This window comes from Thalassophryne amazonica, chromosome 10, assembly GCF_902500255.1.
Source record: "Thalassophryne amazonica chromosome 10, fThaAma1.1, whole genome shotgun sequence".
Lineage (NCBI taxonomy): Eukaryota > Metazoa > Chordata > Actinopteri > Batrachoidiformes > Batrachoididae > Thalassophryne > Thalassophryne amazonica.
In genome coordinates this window covers 16,196,009-16,219,707 of record NC_047112.1, presented here as the reverse complement: position 1 = coordinate 16,219,707, position 23,699 = coordinate 16,196,009, and the positions used below count along the sequence as shown (strand labels likewise).

General features: G+C 40.5%; 1 protein-coding gene across 4 annotated transcripts in view; it reads right to left on the bottom strand.

Annotated features, from left to right (window-relative positions):
- Nucleotides 1–3,361, bottom strand: part of atp11b (ATPase phospholipid transporting 11B (putative)) — a 108,348-nt gene extending 104,987 nt beyond the window's left edge. For all 4 annotated transcript variants that reach the window (XR_004562964.1, XM_034179472.1, XM_034179473.1 and 1 more), the window contains exon 1: nt 3,094–3,361. Coding sequence is in view for 3 of the 4 variants with exons in the window: in XM_034179472.1 (XP_034035363.1) it covers nt 3,094–3,120 (27 nt within the window). In the remaining variant the exon portion in view is untranslated. The remainder of the gene's footprint in view (nt 1–3,093) is intronic.
- Nucleotides 3,362–23,699: the final 20,338 nt, after the last annotated feature.

Sequence of the window (23,699 nt, the reverse complement as noted above, 5' to 3'; positions counted from 1 at the left end):
GCACAAAACCAGTCCTATTAGTGCCAAAGTCTTCAAATTCACAGGGAACACTCTTGGGACACAGACCTTGGACAAGTTCAAGATTATAGCTTACAGATTTTGTGGCCATTTAAATTAAACACTGGAAACCCAATTTAATATACATATATTTTACATTATATCTTAATTAAACATGCCCTAATCACTCTCATATTTAAAACTGAGGCGCAGACTGGCACTCACTATCACCTGACAAGGATTGATCCAGATCTGATCCTGATTTTGGATTGTGGCTATCAAATCTGACCATTTCAAAACATCAGGTGAAATCAGGTGGTTTTGTGGACATTTGAATTTAATATTGAAAAGCCCATTTGGTGTACATTTTGGATTATAGCTCAATCAAAAGTGCTTCAACCACTCATTTATAACAATAAGGTGCAAACTGACACCCTCAATGAATGGACAAATTTGATCTGCATCTGATCCGTATTGCGGATTTAGCGGATATTTGATTTTAACATTGAAAAGCCCTTTTGATCAATATTTTGTATTATATTTTATCTCATGAAACTGACTTCTAACAGGACTTTGACCTTGAAACTTTTTTCCAAGGGAAAAAAAAATGTGGAATTGGTGACTAGTGCTGGTGAAGGTTTGCGCTCTATGAGTGTGGTGCTCTAGTTTAATAGTTTTGTTATGCCTATCTGGCAGTAAACAGAGTAACTCTGGGTTGTAGACAAACCAAGACACGAAGGCACCATCTGACATTTATCACTATTTTCTGTCAATTCATGGACCAAACAACTAAATGAGAAAACACTGATTATCAATTGTGAAAATAACCATTTATGATTTCATCCATCTTTTAACATCAATGCAGAAGAGAAGTGATAACTCAAAGAACTGACTGGCTGGATAACAGAAAATTAATAAACAATTCTGGCTGGATTCTGAATCAGACGTAAATGTCAAGCTTTCACAGACTCCACACTCTAAAACCTGAACCTATGCTTTCTCATTTTGTAAAATTAATACTTATTGGGGAGGCATGGTGTAGTAGTTAGCACTGTTGACTCAGAGCAAGAAGGTCTTTGGATTGCTTCTCATCGGGTCCTTTCTAAGTGGAGTTTGGACACACACACTCCCATTCAACTGACTGGATTCTGCATCAATTCAAAAATGTCAATAATGGAGTTCATATCTCTCAACTGGAGGTAGGAACGTGGGTGCTGGCCACAGTTAAATGCTTTTCACGTTCCTTATGAAGGCACGCCGGTATTTCTATATTTAATGGAGTCATTTTTTTTATTTCAGTGCATTTACCAACCCACAATTTATAATGACGAAAAAGTGACCAATTTGTCATATTTGATAAAGTGCAACAATCTTTACATTTCATACAATTATTAAATAAACTTTATTTTTCTGTGACTTGGTCAGTTGACTGAGGAATGAATGTAGTAACCAGACAATGATACAATTGCATAGAATAAAATGAAACAACAGTTTTGGTGAAGCTCATATGACACTTACTGCATTGTTGGCCTGATTTCAAAGCCAACAATACCATTTACCAGCTGTTAATTTTTTTTTTTTTTTTAATTCTGTTGGCAAAAAACACCTTTGCAAACTACAACGAAATATCATACCACAGGATTTGGTGTGAGTTTAAATGACAACGTGTTTGCTGAAAAAAAAAAAAGTCATTCATTGGAAAAATACCACATAATTTGATAAATTATTAGTAATTTAAATAAAGAAAACACTTTAAAGTTGACTTGTTCTCAAATGTGTTCCTCGGTTTTGTGTAGAAATTGTTCCACAAGATGACCGAGTTGTATCCACCACGGAGATTTTTCACCCCTGTCTATTTTTAAGCAGACTAGATTTTTTAATCAATTTCTGTGAACCTTGGTGGAATGATCAATCTTATTAAATGAAGCAGACCATTAACTTTTGATGATCAGGATCCAGATTTGCAATTCTACAGTCAGGTCCTGCTCTTCTGCATGCTTTCATGTTTACCTGCTTCCCTCACACCTGGCTGAGCACACATAGCTGAGCTAATTAAACTGTAGGTAGAGCAGGCAGGCACAGAAAACATGTATGGCAGGTATCCTCCAGGGGCCTCATTTATCAACCATTTGTACGCACAGTTTTGTGCGTAAACTGTGCCCACAAAGAAAGCAGGGAACTGCAAAAGCACACAACCTCAGTTCTTTACTTCCTTTAATTAGTAAGTATATCAATGTAGAAACAGAGATATAGCATCACTGGTGACAAAACCTACAAAAGACATCTTTGTGAACTTAAAAACACCAGCTTTTGACCATCAACAAGCCCGTAGATATCTGCCTGATAATGCAGGGTGGGGGCGTTCAGTCTGCGACACCGATCTAGACAATAGCTGTCAGACTCACATGAACCTCAACAATCAACAAGTGAATTTAGATTAAAACTGGAGGTGGACATTTCTGCAAAGTCTAGCTACAAACGTGCAAAAACGTTGTGAGCCTTGGCAGAGGTATGCACATTGAGTGCCTCTCTTGCAAATATATATATATAAAAAAGCTTTAACACTGCTCAAACTCTTCAGAAACGTACGTACAGACAAAATATTACTGTATTACCCCAGATTTCACAGTAAAATGTATTCCATTGGTTTTAACCTGTCTAAATTACAGGTAATTTCATTTTAATCAACTTTTTATCAAACAAACCTGTTTAAAGTGCTGCTGAACTTATTTGAATTCATTCGAAACAAAAAGGTTTTCTTGAACTGTGAGAGACGGGATATTTGATAAGTCCCTGTGATACTTTAAAAACAACTTGTCCATTTGTAAAAAAAAAAAAAAAAAAAAAAAAAAAAAAGTCAAAACGACAGATTAATCGCCGTCGTAAATAATCATTAGCTTCAGCTCAGCTTGTTGTTGATTACTGTATAAACAGCAGCTAGATTAGCTGTGGAGGTGCTAACGGTGTTAACCTACACCTGGCTGTCACCACTAGTTGAAGGTTGGACACCTCCCGGAACGGCTATGCGGCTGTGTTGACAAACGGAGTGTTATCCCGTCGAAGTTTCAACAGTTTTCTGTGAGCTGAGTGTTTTACCAGCTGCTGTCGTATCCAGCGTAGCATCCTCACTCCGTTCCGAGCAGCACAGTCGCTAGACAGCGCTAGCGACTAGCTACTTCAACACAAACCTTCCAGAAAAACATAAATATTTCCCTCCCCCTAGCGCTACTGTTCTTTGTCGCATTACGCGACGTAGACATTCTGGGACCAGTGCTTTCCCATGTTCCGCGGTAATGTCTGATAAATGATCCCCGGTAAAACTAACAGAGAGCTGGTCGCGGAAGCCCAGCGAACGACGCTACATCTCCCTCTCTGCCACATCACTTTAGTGCTGCACGCACGTGGCTCACCAGCGACCCCTACTGTTCATATCATAGATCGATAGATATCAATCAAACAACTTTATTAATCCTACAAGGGCCAATTTCATTTGAGTAGTCCGTAAAAAAAAACAAAAAAAACACACAATAACATAACAACATATAACAACAATAAAACTAATTTAAAAAAATAAAAACAGACTTAAGGAGTTAAAATGGATAGCAAGAATAAATAAATAAATAAATAAAAACACGGCAAACTACGGCGCATTTAAAATATAGATTTAAAAAAGATAGATAGTACGGATTATTCGTACTGTATATTTACTACATTTAAAAATCATAACTCTGCATTTTATCTGAAATTGTATTCAAATTATGTTAACCCCATTTCACCAGGCGAATTTGTCCAGATTATATGTCATATGTAGATAGATTAGATTTTCGTAATATTAAAACTCTGGAAAGTAGAAGAATTTGTTCAGATCTTATATTGTTTTATAAACTAATAAATAATCAATCAATCAATCAATCAATTTTTTTTTTATATAGCGCCAAATCACAACAAACAGTTGCCCCAAGGCGCTTTATATTGTAAGGCAAGGCCATACAATAATGATGTAAAACCCCAACGGTCAAAACGACCCCCTGTGAGCATGCACTTGGCTACAGTGGGAAGGAAAAACTCCCTTTTAACAGGAAGAAACCTCCAGCAGAACCAGGCTCAGGGAGGGGCAGTCTTCTGCTGGGACTGGTTGGGGCTGAGGGAGAGAACCAGGAAAAAGACATGCTGTGGAGGGGAGCAGAGATCGATCACTAATGATTAAATGCAGAGTGGTGCATACAGAGCAAAAAGAGAAAGAAACAGTGCATCATGGGAACCCCCCAGCAGTCTACGTCTATAGCAGCATAACTAAGGGATGGTTCAGGGTCACCTGATCCAGCCCTAACTATAAGCTTTAGCAAAAAGGAAAGTTTTAAGCCTAATCTTAAAAGTAGAGAGGGTGTCTGTCTCCCTGATCTGAATTGGGAGCTGGTTCCACAGGAGAGGAGCCTGAAAGCTGAAGGCTCTGCCTCCCATTCTACTCTTACAAACCCTAGGAACTACAAGTAAGCCTGCAGTCTGAGAGCGAAGCGCTCTATTGGGGTGATATGGTACTACGAGGTCCCTAAGATAAGATGGGACCTGATTATTCAAAACCTTATAAGTAAGAAGAAGAATTTTAAATTCTATTCTAGAATTAACAGGAAGCCAATGAAGAGAGGCCAATATGGGTGAGATATGCTCTCTCCTTCTAGTCCCCGTCAGCACTCTAGCTGCAGCATTTTGAATTAACTGAAGGCTTTTTAGGGAACTTTTAGGACAACCTGATAATAATGAATTACAATAGTCCAGCCTAGAGGAAATAAATGCATGAATTAGTTTTTCAGCATCACTCTGAGACAAGACCTTTCTGATTTTAGAGATATTGCGTAAATGCAAAAAAGCAGTCCTACATATTTGTTTAATATGCGCTTTGAATGACATATCCTGATCAAAAATGACTCCAAGATTTCTCACAGTATTACTAGAGGTCAGGGTAATGCCATCCAGAGTAAGGATCTGGTTAGACACCATGTTTCTAAGATTTGTGGGGATAATCTAACTTTTGTTGATATACATGACCAATACAGATTTGTAAATAGGTTAAGAGATCATAATAGGCATGTATTTACATTCTATAGCAGAACAGATAAAATGACGTTTTACTTGGATAGACTTGTATATTTTTTTGGAATAGCTTGGGTCATGATATTCCAGTTCAAGAAATGTAATGACTTTTTAAGGAAAACTCAACACAATTAATAATACTGTTGGCAGGAGGAGCATTTGTGTTTTATCTTAGCCCCCCTTTGTGTGTTTTTATACTTATGTTTTTATGTAATAAACTATCAAACTACATAGATAGATAGATAGATAGATAGATAGATAGATAGATAGATAGATAGATAGATAGATAGATAGATAGATAGATAGATAGATAGATAGATAGATAGATAGATAGATAGATAGATAGATAGATAGATAGATAGATAGATAGATAGATAGATAGATAGATAGATAGATAGATAGATAGATAGATAGATAGATAGATAGATGCAAAGCTGCACAGGGTTAGGGTTAGGTTTAGGGTTCTGCATGAACTGTGATGTTGGGTAGTTTAAATAACAATAGGTGCTGTGTGGTTTTCATGCGGGACCAAATCAGTGCTTTACAATGATGCCTCACATTTGCCCATGGACACTAATGTCAGGGTGCTGCCATGCATGGTGCTCACTACACACTGTGAGCAGCTCAGGGACTAAGGACCTTGCCCAAGGGCCCTTAGTGATCAGCTGGTCTGGCTGTGGTTTGAACAGCCCAGTCTCACGTTTTTTTTTTTTTTTTTTTTCGTGCTCCAGTGAAGAAATTAGCCAAATTTTCGTGAGTTTTTTTTTAACTCACTATTACTGACCCTACTTCTACCCCCAACCCTAACCTTAACCATAACCTAACCCTACTCCCCCCCACCCTAACCATAACACTCCCCCCCCCCCCGCTTCACTTTTAATTTTGTGCAGCCATCATGGAATGAATTAGAATGAATTGATCAATGGTCAAGTTCAAATCGGCTATTGTCATGGTGATATAGTTTTCTATAGAAAATTTGATGTATAATTATCTATTGTGTCGGTAGCATGGCCCAAGCAGAGGGTCACCCCTTTGAGTCTGGTCTGCTTGAGGTTTCTTCCTCAAATCATCAGAGGGAGTTTTTCCTTTCCACTGTCGCCTGTGTGCTTGCTCTATTGGTTGGTAAGGTTTAACCTTACTTGTTGTGTCAAGCGCCTTGAGGCAACTTTGCTGTGATATATGAAAATAAATTGAAACTGATATAATGTCAAAATGCAAAATGCAATTTCAGTCCAACATGTTGGACAAAGGTGGTATACCATGCTCTTACAACACAGGTTTTGTTAGCATCATAGGTCAAAGGTCAAGGTCAAATCACAGGTTATCATTAAGAAAATGTTTAGATTGAAAACATGTCATTTTGTAAATGTCAGCTTTGATCTGTGATTCTCTCAGAGTGAGATCATCCTTGTATTAGTGGTTCCGTTCCAGTGATGTAAGCGCTCATGTCTCCTCCCCCACTCTGCACGTTGGCTGCAGCCTATTCCAGTCTATAGGCCTCACGTGCTCAGTGAAGACTACCATACAGCCAGGATGACTTACGATGATCTGACACATTTCAGTTAAAAAAAATGTATGTCTCTTAAATTAATTTTGATATGCTGCATGTGGAGCTGAAAGCAGCAAAGTGGATTCCCACAGTCAGAGACAATGATACTGATTAATAAATGCACATTAGCTGTATGTAGACTTGACGTTTTGCATGCAGCTGCTTTACAGTGAAGCATTTTTTCTGTCCCTCCGTCACTGCAGAGGCTCCTGACTGCAAAAAAAGAGAAATATTCAAATGTTTTTGCATGTTTTTATATCACTTCCAGTGTGCATGTGTCTGACTCTTAAAAGCTCTGTGCACAACAACCACAGATGCTCTCGTTCGCTCTTTGCTGCAGCACGCTCTGCACGAATGAATGCAGAACTCCAGCCTTTTCTATTTCTGCAATATGTAGAACTATTTTGAGTTTTCTACATTGGAATTCAGGTTCCATGACATCTTATTTTGAATTTGCATCAACAGTGGAGTTTCACTGTGATGATTAAAGTGTATTGTGAACCATATTTCTGAGACGTCATTTGAGATTAAGGCATGTGCATACACAGCTGTGCATTTGCAAAGCAAGTAGGTCATCACTTCCTCCACAAGAATCTGACAGATTTCTTGGTGAAGTCACCATTACTGGCACCAGCCAGGTTGTGTTTTCATTAGTGTTTGTTTGTCTTTCAGGGGGGTTGGTGGTCTTAATTCAATCACCAAATACTGTAGGGTTGGAAACACATATGAAGTAGCGGGTATCAACCTCGGCAGAGGTCTATTCTCTGTCTCAGTGTGTTAGAAACCACAGATGCCTGACTACAGACTGAGATGAGGCAGAGTAAATGTAGGCAAAAATAAGATTTATTGTACATTAAAATGAGCAGTATATGTACAAGCAGAAATACAGTCCATGAGTAACAGGCCTCTGGAGCCATCTGTTGGAAAGTACTACCTCCACAGCTGTCCAGCTTGGAATTATCCTGACTGAGTGGGATGGAAAAAGACACAAGACAAAACCATGAATGACAGCAAGAATCCGGGCCAGCAGCAACACCATTAAACAAATGACAGCGGACAATGGAATAATCTGGACTTTGTCTGACTGTGTGGTAATTTAAATAAAGGAATAATTTGTGCAGCATCCTCCTTACCTGGCTGTCCTGGGCTTGAGCAGTGAGGAATGATGTCCTTAGTTTCTGAATACAGTAAAACTCACCTAAACTGTCATCATATAAACCGGATAGCCACACTCACCGGACAGAAGCAAAAGTCCCAGTGTGTTTGTATGGTTTTGCATGTAATAAACACTGTATATTTCAGATTATGTAGAATGGATTTTTGCTCACATTGGACAACATGTCCTGTCCCTTTGTGGTGCATTCCCATTAACAACTCCTTGCATGTATCAGACAGAGCAGTCTGGGCATGTCCAGTAACAGACGTATGAAATTAAGTTTGGTACTGACACTCGCGGATTCAGGTAAAGTGGGTACTGTATTTCTGTGATTAAAAGACCAGGCATTTTTTTTTTTTTCCAAACTGTGCTCAGACCCGGTGCCTAAATGAGGCAGGCCTTTATTCACGGCCAGCAATTATTAACAAAATTCTGTTTTCTGCCTGCACTGTAATATGGTGTTAAGTTTCACATATATCCTTGGGTGTGATGAACCAAAGCATACCACTTTAGATCAGAGCCCTCTGCGTGGTTGAGAACTCACTTCAGAGAATGATGTGCACATACTAAATAACAGAGACCGCAAGGGCCGTGATTGGTCACTTTTCCAGTTTCACTCCTTCCTCTCCCGTCATATCTTAATAGTTTTTGCAGTGCACCCGCCGATTACATTTTGATCATGGATCAAATATGTTTGGCAGAAATGTCCACAAATATTACCAACTTTACAACACAGAGTCAGAAAAAGACACTCAAATGACCTGCAATTCACGGAGGAAAATTGTACCGTACTATTGGTTTGGAGGTTGATGATTGTATAAAGAAGTGGAACTTGTTGAGGGACAAATTAATCTAGAAAAAGCCCCTGTTCCTGCAGCAAACTGCATAAGACACAATGGAGAACTTTAAAAGGTCACATGCACGTCAACGTCATTGCATGGCCACAGAGTTATGGAGTTGTAGAAGCATAAATCAGGCTTTAGGATTTTAAGGTACCCGGTCATTAAAAGGGGCAGGTCCCGATTCAAGATCAGGCATTTAATCGAGGAAATACGTAAGCCTAATCGGAGCAAGGGGTTCCCTGTAGATCATTCAGCGCCTCCTGACTGTAACTAATCTGCTACATATAACAGATTTTGTTTGTTTTATACATACAGCAGATGTTGTCTGTTTTAAATATATTTTGACTATAACAGACAAAATTGGCTGGATCCACCTGAATCCATTATATGTAAGTTTTACTGTACTTTGATTCTTGCTCCCCAATACACTGTCTACTGGTTGCTAGTGCATACTAACACGTTCAAGAACCCTCTTTTTTGTGAAACCCTCTTTTTTCTTTATTGATTATCACAAGAGAAGGCAAGGGCGTGTAACTCCCTATCACCAGAGAAGTAAAAACAAGAAGGGGAAACAAAACTGCAGCTGGCAAGGGTGTCATGCAATCTGCAATCACACCACTAGGTGATGGTAAATCCTACACACTGTAGCTTTAACTCCCAGTAAGGATGATATGAAGTCATCAGTACTGTTAGTTTTAACATTACAAGAGTTAAATTAACACTGAGAATTTTACCGTGAACTGCTCTGCAGAGTAGAGGAAGGTGTTTCTCAGGCACAGCAGTTTTTAGACCCTTAGACCTAACTGACTGACTCCTAACCCTAACCGTAACTCCCCATTGGGCGGATGGTGAAAGATTAGTTTCCAACACTATAGGAGCTGAAATGTGCTTTTTTTAAAAATTATTGTTATTGTGATGCAGGAGTCAGATCATGTACTCTCATCATGCACATTTTCTTCCGGTTGAAATTCAGCATGCTGAATGCACGTCTCTGTGCCTTTTTCAGGAGAGTGCTGACCAGTGATCCATAGTGCCCTTGACATCTGTCATGGAAATGGATGTCATGGATTGTGCCTGGCTGCTTTCCCAGCTTTGAATTTGATTCAGTTATCTTGTCATCTTACAAGTGGTTGACACATTGAGCACTGTAGTTTAACAGGTGAAATTCACTGGAAGCATGTGCATGTGATTTTTTATTATAACTTAGAGTGACTGAATGATGCATTAAAAAATATGCCAATACAGCGGTATGTAAAGGTTTGGAAACCCCTAATGAGTTCCATGATTTCCTTTATAAATCACTGGTTGGATCAACAATTTCAGTTAAATATATCATATAGCAGACGAACACACTGATATTTGAGAAGTGAAATTAAGTTTCTGGTATTTACAGAAAATGTGCAATAATTATTTAAACAAAATTAGGCAGGTGCATAAATTTGGGCAACCCAACAGAAAATACATCAATGTTTAGTAGATTCTCCTTTTGCAGAAATAACAGCCTCTAAAAATGCTTCCTATATAGTCTGGATTCTGACTGAAGGTATTTTAGACCATTATTCTTTATAAAACATCTGCAGTTCAGTCAGATTTGTTGGTTTCTGAGCATGGACAGCCCGCTTAAAGTCACACCACAAATTTTCAATAATATTCAGGTCTGGGGACTGAGATGGCCATTCCAGAACATTGTACTTGTTCCTCTGCATGAATGCCTTAGTAGATTTTGAGCAGTGTTTAGGGTCGTTGTCTTGTTGAAAGATCCAGCCCCGGCACAACTTCAACTTTGTCACTGACTCATGAACATTGTTCTCAAGAATCTGCTGATATTGACTGGAATCCATGTGACCCTCAACTTTAACAAGATTCCCAGTACCTGCACTGGCCACACAGCCACATAGCATAATGGAACCACCTCCAAATTTTACTGTCGGTAGCAAGTGTTTTTCTTGGAATACTGTGTTCTTTTTCCATCCCTTGTTATGTCCAAATAACTCAATTTTAGTTTAATCAGTCCACAGCACCTTATTCCAAAATTAAGCTAGCTTGTCCAAATGTGCTCTAGCATACCTCAAGCAACTCTGTTTGTGGCATGTATGCAGAAAAAGCTTCCTCTGCATTACTCTCCCATTGCATTACTCTCCCATACAGCATTTCCTTGTGCGAAGTGTACTGTATAGTTGAACAATGCACAGAGACACTATCTGCAGCAAGATCATGTTGTAGGTCTTTGAAGCAGGTCTGAGGGTTGACTATGACTGTTCTCATCATCCTTCACTTCAGCTTATCTGAGATTTTTCTTGGCCTGTCCCTTCGGGCCTTAACTAGTACTGTGCCTGTGGTCTTCCATTTCCTCACTATGTTCCTCACAGTGGAAACTGACAGCTGAAAACTCTGAGATAGCTTTTTGTATCCTTCCCCTAAACTATGATGTTGAACAATCTTTGTTTTCAGGTCATTTGAAAGTTGTTTAGAGGCTCCCATGTTGCCACTCATTAGAAGAGATGAAAAGATGCATTTGCAGATGGCCACCTTTCTTATGATTAGATTCACCTGTGTAAGGAGGTAGGAGGTAGGTAGGTAGGAGGTGTGAACTAAAAGTACTGCACATTTTCCATTTGTCCTTGAACTAATCAGAGCAGATCAGCTCTGATTCGTTGTCAGTGATCTTACCAAACCAATTTTGTGTTCTAATAATTAGTGCTAGATGTATTCAAATCAATAAAATGACAAAGGTGCCCAAATTTATGCACCTGCCTAATTTTGTTTAAATAATTATTGCACACTTTCTGTGAATCCTAGAAACTTCATTTCACTTCTCAAATATCAGTGTGTTCGTCTGCTATATGATATATTTAACTGAAACTGCTGATCCAAACAACCAATGATTTATAAAGGAAAATCATGGAAATCATCAGGGGTGCCCAGACTTTTACATACCACTGTATTTTCTGATGCAGAGTTGGTATAAAGTAATGATATTTCAGGTTTGACTGCCAGTACTTTTTGAACATAAAAAAGTATTTACTGAACAGTAAATTAGTGGATGCCATGATGTAAATGGTTGATATTTTAATGGCAGTTAATTGCAGACCTTCCTGCTTCATTTATTCTGGCTTTCAGTGACTTCCTTGACTCTGCCATCAGAAATGTATGTTTGTGGTGAAAGTGCTCAGTTTAATGACAGATTCACTTATCTCAGCAGTAACTGTCATGTCTCAGGACCTCACTGACTGACTCATGAGGTCACGAGGTGTTTGATGTTGCCAGTAAGGTCCAAGTCTTTAAGGTCCTGGTGCTTCCTGTCTTACTGTATGGTGTTGAGACCTGGACACTAACCAGTGACCAAAGACATGGGAGGTGTCTTTGGGGGATTCTTGGAGACTGCTGCAATGACTTAATGTCAGTTGAGTAGTTGTCCAAAATGGGAACCAAAACTAATGAAGCATTTCTGGAATAACAACAAAATGCCTTCAAGTAACGAAACAAGTCCACCTGACTTGACTCAACCTACTTGGACAACATGACCTGAATCTCCACGGACATTGGTTAACAAAATAGTTTTTCCCCCTGAATAAAATGCATTCAGCAACATATAAAGAACATTCATTCATTCATTCATGTTCTGCCTTTATCTGGATCTGGGTCATGGTGCCAATAGACCAAGCAGCTCATCCCACGGCTATGTCCTCTAACTCTTCCTGAGGTGTTCCCAAGCCAGCTGGGAACTACACTGAACAAAAATATAAACACAACACTTTTGTGAATAAAAGGCCACTCTGAAATGTTTATATTATTTATTTATATTTATTTACTATTCACTATTTCTATTTTTGGTCAGTGTATAATTCCTCCAGCGTGTCCTGGGTCTTCCACGGAGCCTCCTCCCAGTTGGATGTGCCTGGAAGACCTCCCAAGGGAGACAACTGTGTGCATCCTCAACAGATGCCCGAACCACCACAGCTGGCTCCTTTTGATATGAAGAAGCAGCGGCTCTACTCTGAGTCCCTCTTGGACCCCTGTCCTAGAGTCGAAGCCTAGATACCTGAACGAGGAATCTCATTTGTCACCGCTTGTGTCCGCAACCTTATTCTTTCAGTTGTTACCCAAAGCTCATGGCCATAGGTGAGAATAGGAGCAAGCGGGAGTTTTGCGTTCTGGCTCAGCTCGTTCTGCACCACGATGGTCTAGTACATCATCTGTAAAATGTCAGACACTGCCTGTATAAAGAAAATAAATTTCACAAATATTCAATGAGAAGAAAGTTTTAGGTTGCAGTAAAAACATCTGAGATTAAATAAATCCATTCATGAGTTTGAAATTGGAAAGGGTGTCCAAAAAAAAAAGGGTGCCAAATGAGCATTTTTCATTAAAATCGTCATAAAGTGCAATTAATACTAACAGAACATAATATTTTAGCGGCTATTTTGGACAGCAACTTGAATAGCTGTCCAGATGACACTTTTTTTTTTAATTTTTATTTTTGGGAATATTGTAGTTGGGCTAATTGGGGTGGGCTGAGGAACTTAAAAAATTGGTTTGATTTATTTTTTGGGATGTGTGTGTGTGTGTGTGTGTGTGTGTGTGTGGGGGGGGGGGTGTTACTGAAGGTCCTGTGCTGTGAACAGTAAGGGGGCCGAGTCCCCATCAGAGTGCAATTGGATCCAAAAGAGAACTTAAGAGAACTTTGGGGGTGAACTTCCAACCAGACATTTGACCTGAGGTCCATATTGGTTTAAGTCAATCCATCAGACCCGTTTAACGGCGTTATGGCTGATCCTCGCCGTAAATACTGCAGCACTAAGTGGCTTTCAATCATTACTGCCAAGTATCCCTCATAGTATTAATAGGCTGAGGCTGTCTTCTCTCCCTCTCTCTCGATGTAACGGCCGCTGGCTGAGGCCTCTACCGCCATGTTATATGTGCTCGTATTAGTGTGTGTCATGTTGCATTAGCATGAGCGTGCATCTCTCTGTGAAAGCCGGGGCTCTGGGGACCAAAAGTCAAATGGCAGTTCCACTGTTCGCTGAAACAAACAACAACAACAACAAAAACCCAGATTGGCTTTGAAACCTGATGCCTAATCAATAGTAATAGATCATTAAACTGAAATAAAATGAATAATAATAATAATAAAAGACAAGCACGAAAGGCTGTTACTGGACTTTAACAAAAGTATTATTATGCAAAATTGTTTTCAGGTTTTTAAACATCTAATAAAACTGAAAAATCTGATGTGTGTCTCCCTCTTGAGTACAAACTGAGGTATTACAACTATAAAACTTTTAAATTCAGCAATGTTTGCCAATCCTGGTCTTCAGAACTCAAATTACTGCACATTTTCCATTTGTCCCTGAACTAATCAGAGCAGATCAGCTCTGATTCGTTGTCAGACTTCATACGGTTTACGCAGAGAATCTGTGTGTGACATCACAGAGGGTTTGTACAGGATGTAGCATTCCTATTGTGGTTTCACACTCCTCGGTGCATGTGCCCAATGATGACGTCATCAACACATCTCGAGAGATCAGCAACAGTGATCACATGACGCCCCCTCTATTTACACTGAAGCTGCATACAAGTCGGTTAAAAAGTTTATGTTGTGGTCTGTCCCGTGAATGCAAGTCAGAACTCAATCAATTCCTGTTTCTACCAGCAAAGAGGAACGCTCAGAGAACACACACACAAAAAAAGATCAGACCTATGTTAGACTGAAGCAACAAAAATCAGATTCACAGCACTTCGTCTGGTAATCTGACCCTCACCTTAAGTCCTCCACAGTGACAAAAACCGGCGAGCGCCCACGTGTTTGTGTAACCAGGTGGGTGGTGTTGAGTTTCTGAAGGAGCTGTGACCTTCTCAGCCTGTGACCCCGAACGACGAGGCGGCTCTTCATCCACTTCACCAGACCTGGTCATGGATGGCAAATTCTGTGTGTGTGTGTGTGTGTGTGTGTGTGTGTGTGTGTGTGTGTGTGTGTGTGTGTGTGTGTGTGTGTGTGTGTGTGTGTGTGTGTGTGTGCGTGTGTGCAAACTACCTCACCTCTGAATAACCTCAGTCTTTATAAATAATGCACATCACACAGTGTAGAGAGTTTTCACTGACAACATTATTACGTGTATTTTATTTTATTTTATGATGCTACATGAGAATTATTGAAAAAAAAGTGATGTGAAGTCAGTTAATTCCTGCATTGTGCAGTGGCGGCACCAAGGGGGGGCTTGGGGGGGCTTAAGCCCACCCAATAATGAGCTAAGCCCCCCTCAGCCCCCCCAATAATTTTGCCAATAATGTGAATAGCGACTGACATATTTGTGGATCTCAACTGCAGTTTTGCACTGAGAATGTCTCATTATTGCGTAACTGAGCAAAGTGATGAATGTGTGTGTTCGGTGATCCACCAATGCTGAATCACCCTTCACAAACAGAATTTTCAGTTTTGCAAATAAACTTATATTTGTATAAACCCACACACATGTTACAAATTAGAAATTTGTGTTTGTGGATCACAAAGCACGTGTACAAATCAAAGGATATTTGTAAATCACCCTCTGTGCATTTGCAAGTATTAATGAGACAAATTTAACTCCATACTCCAAAAATTTAGGTTTCCTAAATATTTATTACGGCCACTCTTAAAACTTCACTTATCTTTATTTATACCAATGTGCAAGTTTACTGAACTTGCAATCATTCTAAGTGATGTGTGTGTGCATTGATACCACATTTTAGAGGAGCACGGGTGACTAAAACATATACCTTGGTATTTATAAAGCAATTTACTATATATTGTTCATTTCAACGACATTTTGTGGAACCCCTCCAACTTTTACCCCAGCTCCCCCTCAGCCCCCCCAACAAATATTTCCTGGTGCCGCCACTGGCACCGTGCCTAAACAACATCTCATGGGTGTTATGGAAACTGGTGGTGCTGTATGACTGCAGCCATCAGATAATGGAGAGGCTGAAAACAGACAATTGTGAATGGTAAATGTCAATTTTCTGGTGGCTTTAACTAAATTTCTTAGGGGGCCAATAACCCCATCAGGCCCACTCGAGAGGCATCTGTGATGCTTTGCCATTTATTACAATGCGCAATGGTGAAATGGTGATAGCTGAGTGCTGTTTTCACTGGTGTGTGTTTGTGAACAAGATATGGAGTAATTTGGCCAAAGGTCAAAGGTCAAGGAACAGGGCACATTTTCAAAAATCGACCCTTTTTTAAAATATATATATATCCCAACAATCAAGAAGCCTAGAGGGATGTTCTAAAGCACATATTGATCAGAAAAATGGTTTGTGATTGATTGGTATGAATGACATAGTGAAGTCACACAGTCAAAAACACCATTACAGACCACTGCCATCACAAGTGCATTTATATGTGCAGAAGGTGCAGGGTTTGCAACAGGCCTTTGATGCTTTTCATTAATTTTCTTTCCTCTCTTACATTGTTGCAAAAAACTTGAGGTGTCTGTCTCTTGTCTTGTACGTGCATTAATTATTGAGAAATTAATCATGCATTTGTAATCGTACAGGATTGCATCTTTTAAGCAACCCCACACACCTTGGTCACGGGTGTGCATGTGCAACTGTTTGCATGTGAATGTTATCAGGAAAACCTCTGTTTGAACTCTTTCTGGGTTGCACACATCCACGAAGCTAAATGTGTGGATAAGGTCTTGGCCATCAGAATGCTGAGTGAGACATGCATTTTTTTTCTTTGGACCTCCCAGTTTTCAAGAGGTCATGGTTACTGCATCGTATTCCATGTTTAAAGTTCTCTCACGTGTGTAAGAGGCTCCGTCCTCACACGCCGCAAATACTCCTGTCAGTCAGCGATCATAAGCTGTTAATAGGTCCCTGTTTAAATGACAGGCCTTTCATCTGTCTGTCTGCTCTCTCCTCCAACATGACTTTAATGATCTTGACACGATGTGAGCCGCAGCAGCTGGCTGTTTGAGTGCACGTGCGTGTGTACGTGGCTGTGCCGATGCACGGGGAGCTGTTGCTACCTGCATGGCGGTGTGGCTGTAATCCATGTTTGTTCTGCTCCAGCACCACGCCAGAATGTCCCAAACACACACACACACACACACACACACACACACACACACACACACACACACACACACACACACACACACACACACACACACACACTGCACACCTGCAGCCTCACACACACACACACACACACACACACACACACACACACACACACACACACACACACACACACACACACACACACACACACACACGCATACACACAACATGCATGTTTATGTGCATACACCCTGATTGCCTTGAAATTTACACTCATCCTTACCAATAACCACTACATGTTGAAACTCTTACAACACTGGAAGCTGCTACCTGTCTGCAGGCCAGTCCGGGTTTAGAACTCTGCAGGATCCGCTTGCTGGCCTGACCCAACCGACCTGACTAATCTGGTCACTTGGGCTTCATTTCGGCCTCAAATTATTTATGAGATACAAGTTTCGGCAAGTTCTAATGAAACTCCTTGTTAGAAACTACAGTGTTTCTATGGTAACAGCCACAAACAATACATCACACTAATCTTTGATGCTCCAGAGCAGATGTTGAAGGGAGTTGGGAGCAAAGGTCAAAACAAGTACTTTCTAATCTTTTTTTTTTTTTTTTTTTTTTTTTAAGGGAAATGCTGAATTGGCTGGCAGCACGGTGGCTTAGTGGTTAGCACTGTTGCCTCACAGCCAGAAAGTCATGGGATCGATTCCCACCTGTGGCCTTTCTGTGTGGAGTTTGCATCTTCTCCCCGTGTTTGCGTGGGTTCTCCCCGTGTACTCCGGCTTCCCCCCACATCCAAAGACATGCAGGTTAGATGGACTGGAAACTTTAAATTGTCCGTAGGTGTGCATGTGAATGTGTTTGTTTATCTATATGTGGCCCTGCAACAGACTGGCGTCCTGTCCAGGTTGTACCCCAACTCATGCCCCATGACTGCTGTGATAGGTTACAGTCCCCAAGGTCCTTAACTCGAGCAAGTGAACAGTTGAAGATGAGTGAGTGAGTGATGTTGAACTGTAGTATTGAGATGTATTAGAATGTTTGAATAATTTGAAAACAGAATTAATAGCCCTATATACTGTATAAAGTGTCGTGTGTGTGTGTGTCTGTCTGCAGCCCATATATGAGTAAAGAGGTGGAGCGTGGGTGAGACTGTATGACTTGGACAGGACAAATGAAACCCGAACACTGACAAGCTCAGCTAACAGGCTAACCTCGGTTCGGGTGTTTAGTACATCATATTTTTGTGGGCTGAGCGGTGGTTCTCATAACAGTTTTGCTTTGATGTGGTCATTAAAAATTATGATCTGCTTATTTCCTCAGTAATCATGGATTAACTCAACCTAACATCCTCAATCTACCCATAGCTGCTACAAATGCTAACGCTGTAGCATCTCACCAACTACCACGCTAACAGGCTAGCCTCAGTTTGGGTGTTTATTACATTATAATTTTGTACACTATAACACTATATGTTTGTTACACTATAATCCATCCATCCATTTTCTATACCCACTTACTCCAATTAAGAGTCGGGGGGGGGCTGCTGGAGCCTATATCCCAGCAGTCATAGGGCACGAGGCGGGTACACCCTGGACAGGATGCCAGGCTGTTGCAGGACCCTGATAATAATAATACTTTAGTTGTATAGCCTACTCAATATGAACATATATAGAACATTTAAAAAGCAATGAATGTTGCAACACAATCATTAAGAAGTATGAACTTAATGTCATGATGCTATTGTGATGGCATGGTGGCTTTCTTTTCTCAACTTGTGACAATGTCTGGGCCCAGATGGGATATTGTGACCTGACCTGAAGAATTTACAAAGAAGTCTCATCAAGCACGAGCAGTCGACCACTCACATTCAAAGCCAGAAAAGGCTCAAAACATAGAGTCGGAACAGGACTGATGAAGGATGACTTTCCTCCATAGCAGTGATCTCCACTGAGACAGAGAGACTTTTAAAACTGAAGGAAGATAAGGTAAACTTCTACAAACAAGTCATTGATGCTGTTGTTCAGAAGGAGCAGCACATGGACTTCATTTATAGGTAAAAGTAAGACCATAATAATGTTTTTTTTTATGTTTTTATTAAATGTGCTTTTTTTGTGTGCTACAGTTTGTGTGTGTAAAGAATGCTGACATGAGCTTTTAAACATAACCCATTAACTGCTGCCAATCAAATGGTGAATAAGCTGCTCTGTGGGGTTCATATGTTTTTAAATCTGATTGTGATGAAGTCAGTGCCTCCCAAGCCATGAACCTCACCGCACGTCACTGTTCTGTGTGGAGTTTGCATGTTCTCCCCGTGTCTGTGTGGGTTTCCTCCGGGCACATCGGTTTCCTCCCACAGTCAAAAACATGTTTATTCTGGGTCTGCTCCTTTTTCTGCCTCTGACCAAGGCAGTGTCTCTACTTCTGGAGTTGGTCCCCACAGGTCCTTGACTGTGCCCAGTGCTCCTAGTGGTTGGATTGCGCGTAACTGTAATTAGGATGTGTTAAATGCAGAGGACAAATGTATGTGTGCATGTATGTACGTATAATGACAATAAAGGCTCTTCTTCTTCTTCTAAATGTAATAATTCAGGTAATTACTGAGACATGGCAAAAGATCCATGTAATCTAATGTAATGTCAGCGTTTAAGCACATGAGGACTAACGGCCACACAGGTGGAATACTGTGCACTGTGTATTATTGTTTTAGTTGGCTTGTGTGTTGTGCAATAATTCAAATGATTTGAACTAACGTATGACTTGAACCAGTGGACACAACATAAATCACCTGAAATCACTTTTGTTTGTCTGTTTTATTTAATTATTGTATGGCCTTGCCTTACAATATAAGGCGCTTTGGGGCAACTGTTTGTTGTGATTTGGCGCTATATAAATAAAACTGAAAATTGAAATGGACTGTTCAGCGACACTTTTAATTTGGTGAAATATCAGATAAATAAAACCTTTCTTGTTATTAACCTGTTGTACCTCACATTTATTTCTATTTCACCTTTGTGGGGCTTATTTGAAGCCGTTACAATAAGAATGATTGATGGTCACTGCTGGTAGAACTTGGGCACAGACAGTGGACGTCTGTGCACAGCTGCAGTGTCTGACTGTAATGTCTGTGAACTGAGATGTACACACCAGTCAGTCAGTAGGTTAATCTAAGAGTGTGTGTGTGTGTGTGTGTGTGTGTGTGTGTGTGTGGGGGGGGGGGGGGGGGGACCACCGGCATCGTTACTGAGTCGATCTAAAACTGAGTCACGGAGCCGTTATCACTCTGCTGCTTTGATATGAGACTGAGTTTGAGCTGAAGTGGAAAGATTTGCACAGTTCGTTTCACAACTTCTCTTATCTGTGCTGACTGAAGTAATGCCTGATACCGCCGTTACTGCTGCCACTGTGTGCAAGCACACGAGTGTGTGCATGCACTGACAATTTGTATGATTTCTTACAGTGATATTCCTGCACGTGCAGGCTCTCGCACAGTATGAAGATGTGTTCAGCACAGAACTCCACTGCACGAAACCCCGCAGTGTAAGATTTGAGTGCACGAGCTGTAAAAGGTTTTTTCTTTTCGTTTTTTTTTTTTCTCTGTCTGAGCTGTTTTGGCAGGTTCTTAGCACAAGATAAGACGAGTTCATGTGATAACCTTTAACCGGCAAACAAGGCTCAAAGTAACACACTCAACACTGACTGCTGGGGTCAATTTCATTTCATGCTTACCTCCACCAAAAGCTCCTGTTTGTGTTACAGATAATGAGTACTTGCCCAGTTTCATGGCTAGGCAGTAAGATATCTGAGAAACTACTCTAGTACCACTAAACCTTTAGGGGCAAACCCCAGTAATGTCACTTCAAGATGCTTCATTTTGCATGCCATCACTTTCTCAATACATTACATGTCATGTGAAATATTCTGCTTGAATTCATTGTGGAAATTTGACTTGCATGAAGTCCCTCTGTTTTCCAGCCACACCCTGTTTGCACTCACACCAATTGCACGTTCACACCTGCAAACCACCCAGTGTGATGGTTTGATGCTTTACCTCAGTAGTTGTAAGGTGCAACTCGGACTGATATCACACCCGAGGTAAATACATTCCATTTTCCACACGGCACTGCAAGATGGAAAATAAGTTGGACATCTCCAAGATTTTGGAGTTGAGAGTACTGCACAAAAAAACAACAAAAAACAAAATTGTTCCACCAAAGACACCTCATGGAAGAGAACTGCTGGCTCAGAAGTTACAGTAGGGATTTACACTCTTAGAAATGAAACATACACTGTTAGGCAAAATGTTGAATTTAATTCATAAAGTTAAGGTAACTTTTTCCACATTCATTCATTCATTCATCTTCTACCGCTTAGTCCAATTAAGGGTCGCGGGGGGCTGGAGCCTATCCCAGCAGTCATAGAGTGCGAGGCGGGATACACCCAGGACAGGACGCCAGTCTGTCGCAGGGCCACAATTTTAAAGATTCCAATCCACCTAACTCACATGTCTTTGATCGTGGGAGGAAACCAGAGCACCCAGAGGAAACCCACGCAAACAGGGGGAGAACATGCAGACTCCACACAGAAAGGCTATGGGTATTGAACCACTAAGCCACCGTGCTGCCACTTTTTCCACATAACATTGTTAATTAAGTGCAAAACAACATTGTCATTGACATTAATTAAATCAAATGAAACATTATTACTTAAATCCCAATATTGTGTTGCACTTAATTGACAAAGTTATATGGAAAAAGTTACATTACCATTATCAATTAAATTCAACATTTTATTTCTTAGAGTGTAGTTTACTGATAGGATTGTTGTTGTGTAGCCACTGCCAGTTGTTGTTGTAAGCAACACTGACACGGTTAATCAATATTAGCACTACGGCACCACACACAGCAGTAAGAGATTACAGATTGTACACTTTATTAACTCTCTGGAGTCGAATGACGCGCCCTCGCGTCAAAAGTCACATGACCTAATTAAGCATTCCCCCCACCAAGTTCCCCATGATTGCAGTTTCAGTTTGAATGTTTGTTGAAAGTGTAGAATTCAATCTTTAAACCAGTTTTAAATTTTGTTGATCAACTCAGTAAAACTTGAATAATGATTAATAATTTTTGGAAGGTTTTTGCTGCGTTATTATGGTAATGTGTGTGGAGCCATTCTCCGTTTGTGCGCTCCTCCAACACCGCACGAACGTACCTCTCTCTCTTTCTTCTCTGCCTACAGCAGTTTCAAGGTAGGAGAAACCATGACTGTGATTTGGTGTTAAACGCACATGAACAAGTAAAGTAAATTCAGTAAGTAAAGTCACAAAAGAAATAACAACAACCAAGACCAACAAAATCAAAGCACTAGTGGGAGTGAACAAATGTGAACTCTGGCACTCAGTGCAACCAGCAGTTACTGGGCTGAAGAAATCTAAATAAAAAATGTCATTATTAGCCTTAAATGTAGTTGGATCCTTTTTAATATAGTCGTCTCAGGTCTATCTGCAACTTCCATGAGCAAATACAATGTTTGTGTTTTCATCTGATTGAGACTGACAAAGAACCAGAACTAAGAAGACACAGCTTTAGTGGGGATGCACTGTCAGTGACAAAGTATTAGTGGAAAAAATGTGTGTGTGTGTGTTTTAAAGAGGTTCAAGCAGAAACAGTAAAATCCAGGGCAACACTCAGAGTGTATCCATCTGTCATATTAATCCCAAGCCTTCAGCCTCTAAAAGCATAAATTTTGGATTTCATGCATGATGTTAAGACAAACTGGCATAAATGCAGATAAATTATCTACCTCTCAATGTTGATGAAAGCTGAAAAAAATATAAAGCCCAGAACCTCCACTGGATTAGGGTCTCTACCATGTTTTTTTTTTTTTTGGCCTTTGCTGCATTGCTCCACCAGATTTCAGAAAAATGGATTCACAACGTTTTAAGTCATCCTAGTGACAAACAAACAAAATGACCACCAGAGAGATTGCAGGAGTTCAGGAGCCGACAAGAACTGGAGAGTCTTTGTGATCATCCTGGATCAAGACTATCCAAGTTTTTGATGAGTTCCTGAATTTGGCCATCAGAAGTGTATGTAGTTAGATTAATTTACCTCAGCAGTGACATTCATATCTCTGGATTCTCGGACACTGAGATTAGGGAAAAGTAAGGTTCAAGTGTCTAACATCCAGGTGCTTCCTGTCTTACTGTATGGCTGTGAGACTTGGATGCTATCCAGTGACCTACAGCAATGACTAGATATCTTCACTAGGTCTCTTTGGAAAATCCTTGGGTGCTGCTGGAATGTCTTTGTGTTCAGTGAGCGGTTACTTAGGGAGACTCAGACACTTGCATTGTGAGGGAACATCAACTCTGACATTTAGGACATGTGTCTGCCTAGGTGGTTGTCACCCAGGACCTGCTGCAATTCTGTGACGTGGTGGATGCACGCTCCCAGGGTGACTTGTCTTTCATCGTTCAAGTACATGATGAAAAGATTTGGGATACAGCAGAAAAGAAAAGCAGGTGATGTTCACAAAAAACAAAGCACTAGTCAAAAAGTGAGCGTGAACTTTGTTTATGGTCGTGTGTCTGTGTGTGTGTGTGTCCAGAATGTCCTACGTTTAGTCAAATTCTTACATGCATTCATCGTTTCTGTGGCAGCCAAAAAGAGGAATGTTTCCTTGACAGACTGATGAACGCTCACGTTACCTTTAACGCTCAGTAATTTTATGAATGATGAAACACCAAAGTAAAAGAATGGAAAAGGAAGGAGATGTGGACGAAGGAGGCATGAAAAAGGAGAAAGACGTGGACAGAGGAGGCATGGAAAAGGAGAGAGACATGGACGGAGGAGGCATGAAAAAGGAGAAAGACGTGGACGGAGGAGGCATGGAAAAGGAGAGAGACGTGGACGGAGGAGGCATGGAAAAGGAGAGAGACGTGGACGGAGGAGGCATGGAAAAGGAGAGAGACGTGGACGGAGGAGGCATGGAAAAGGAGAGAGACGTGGATGGA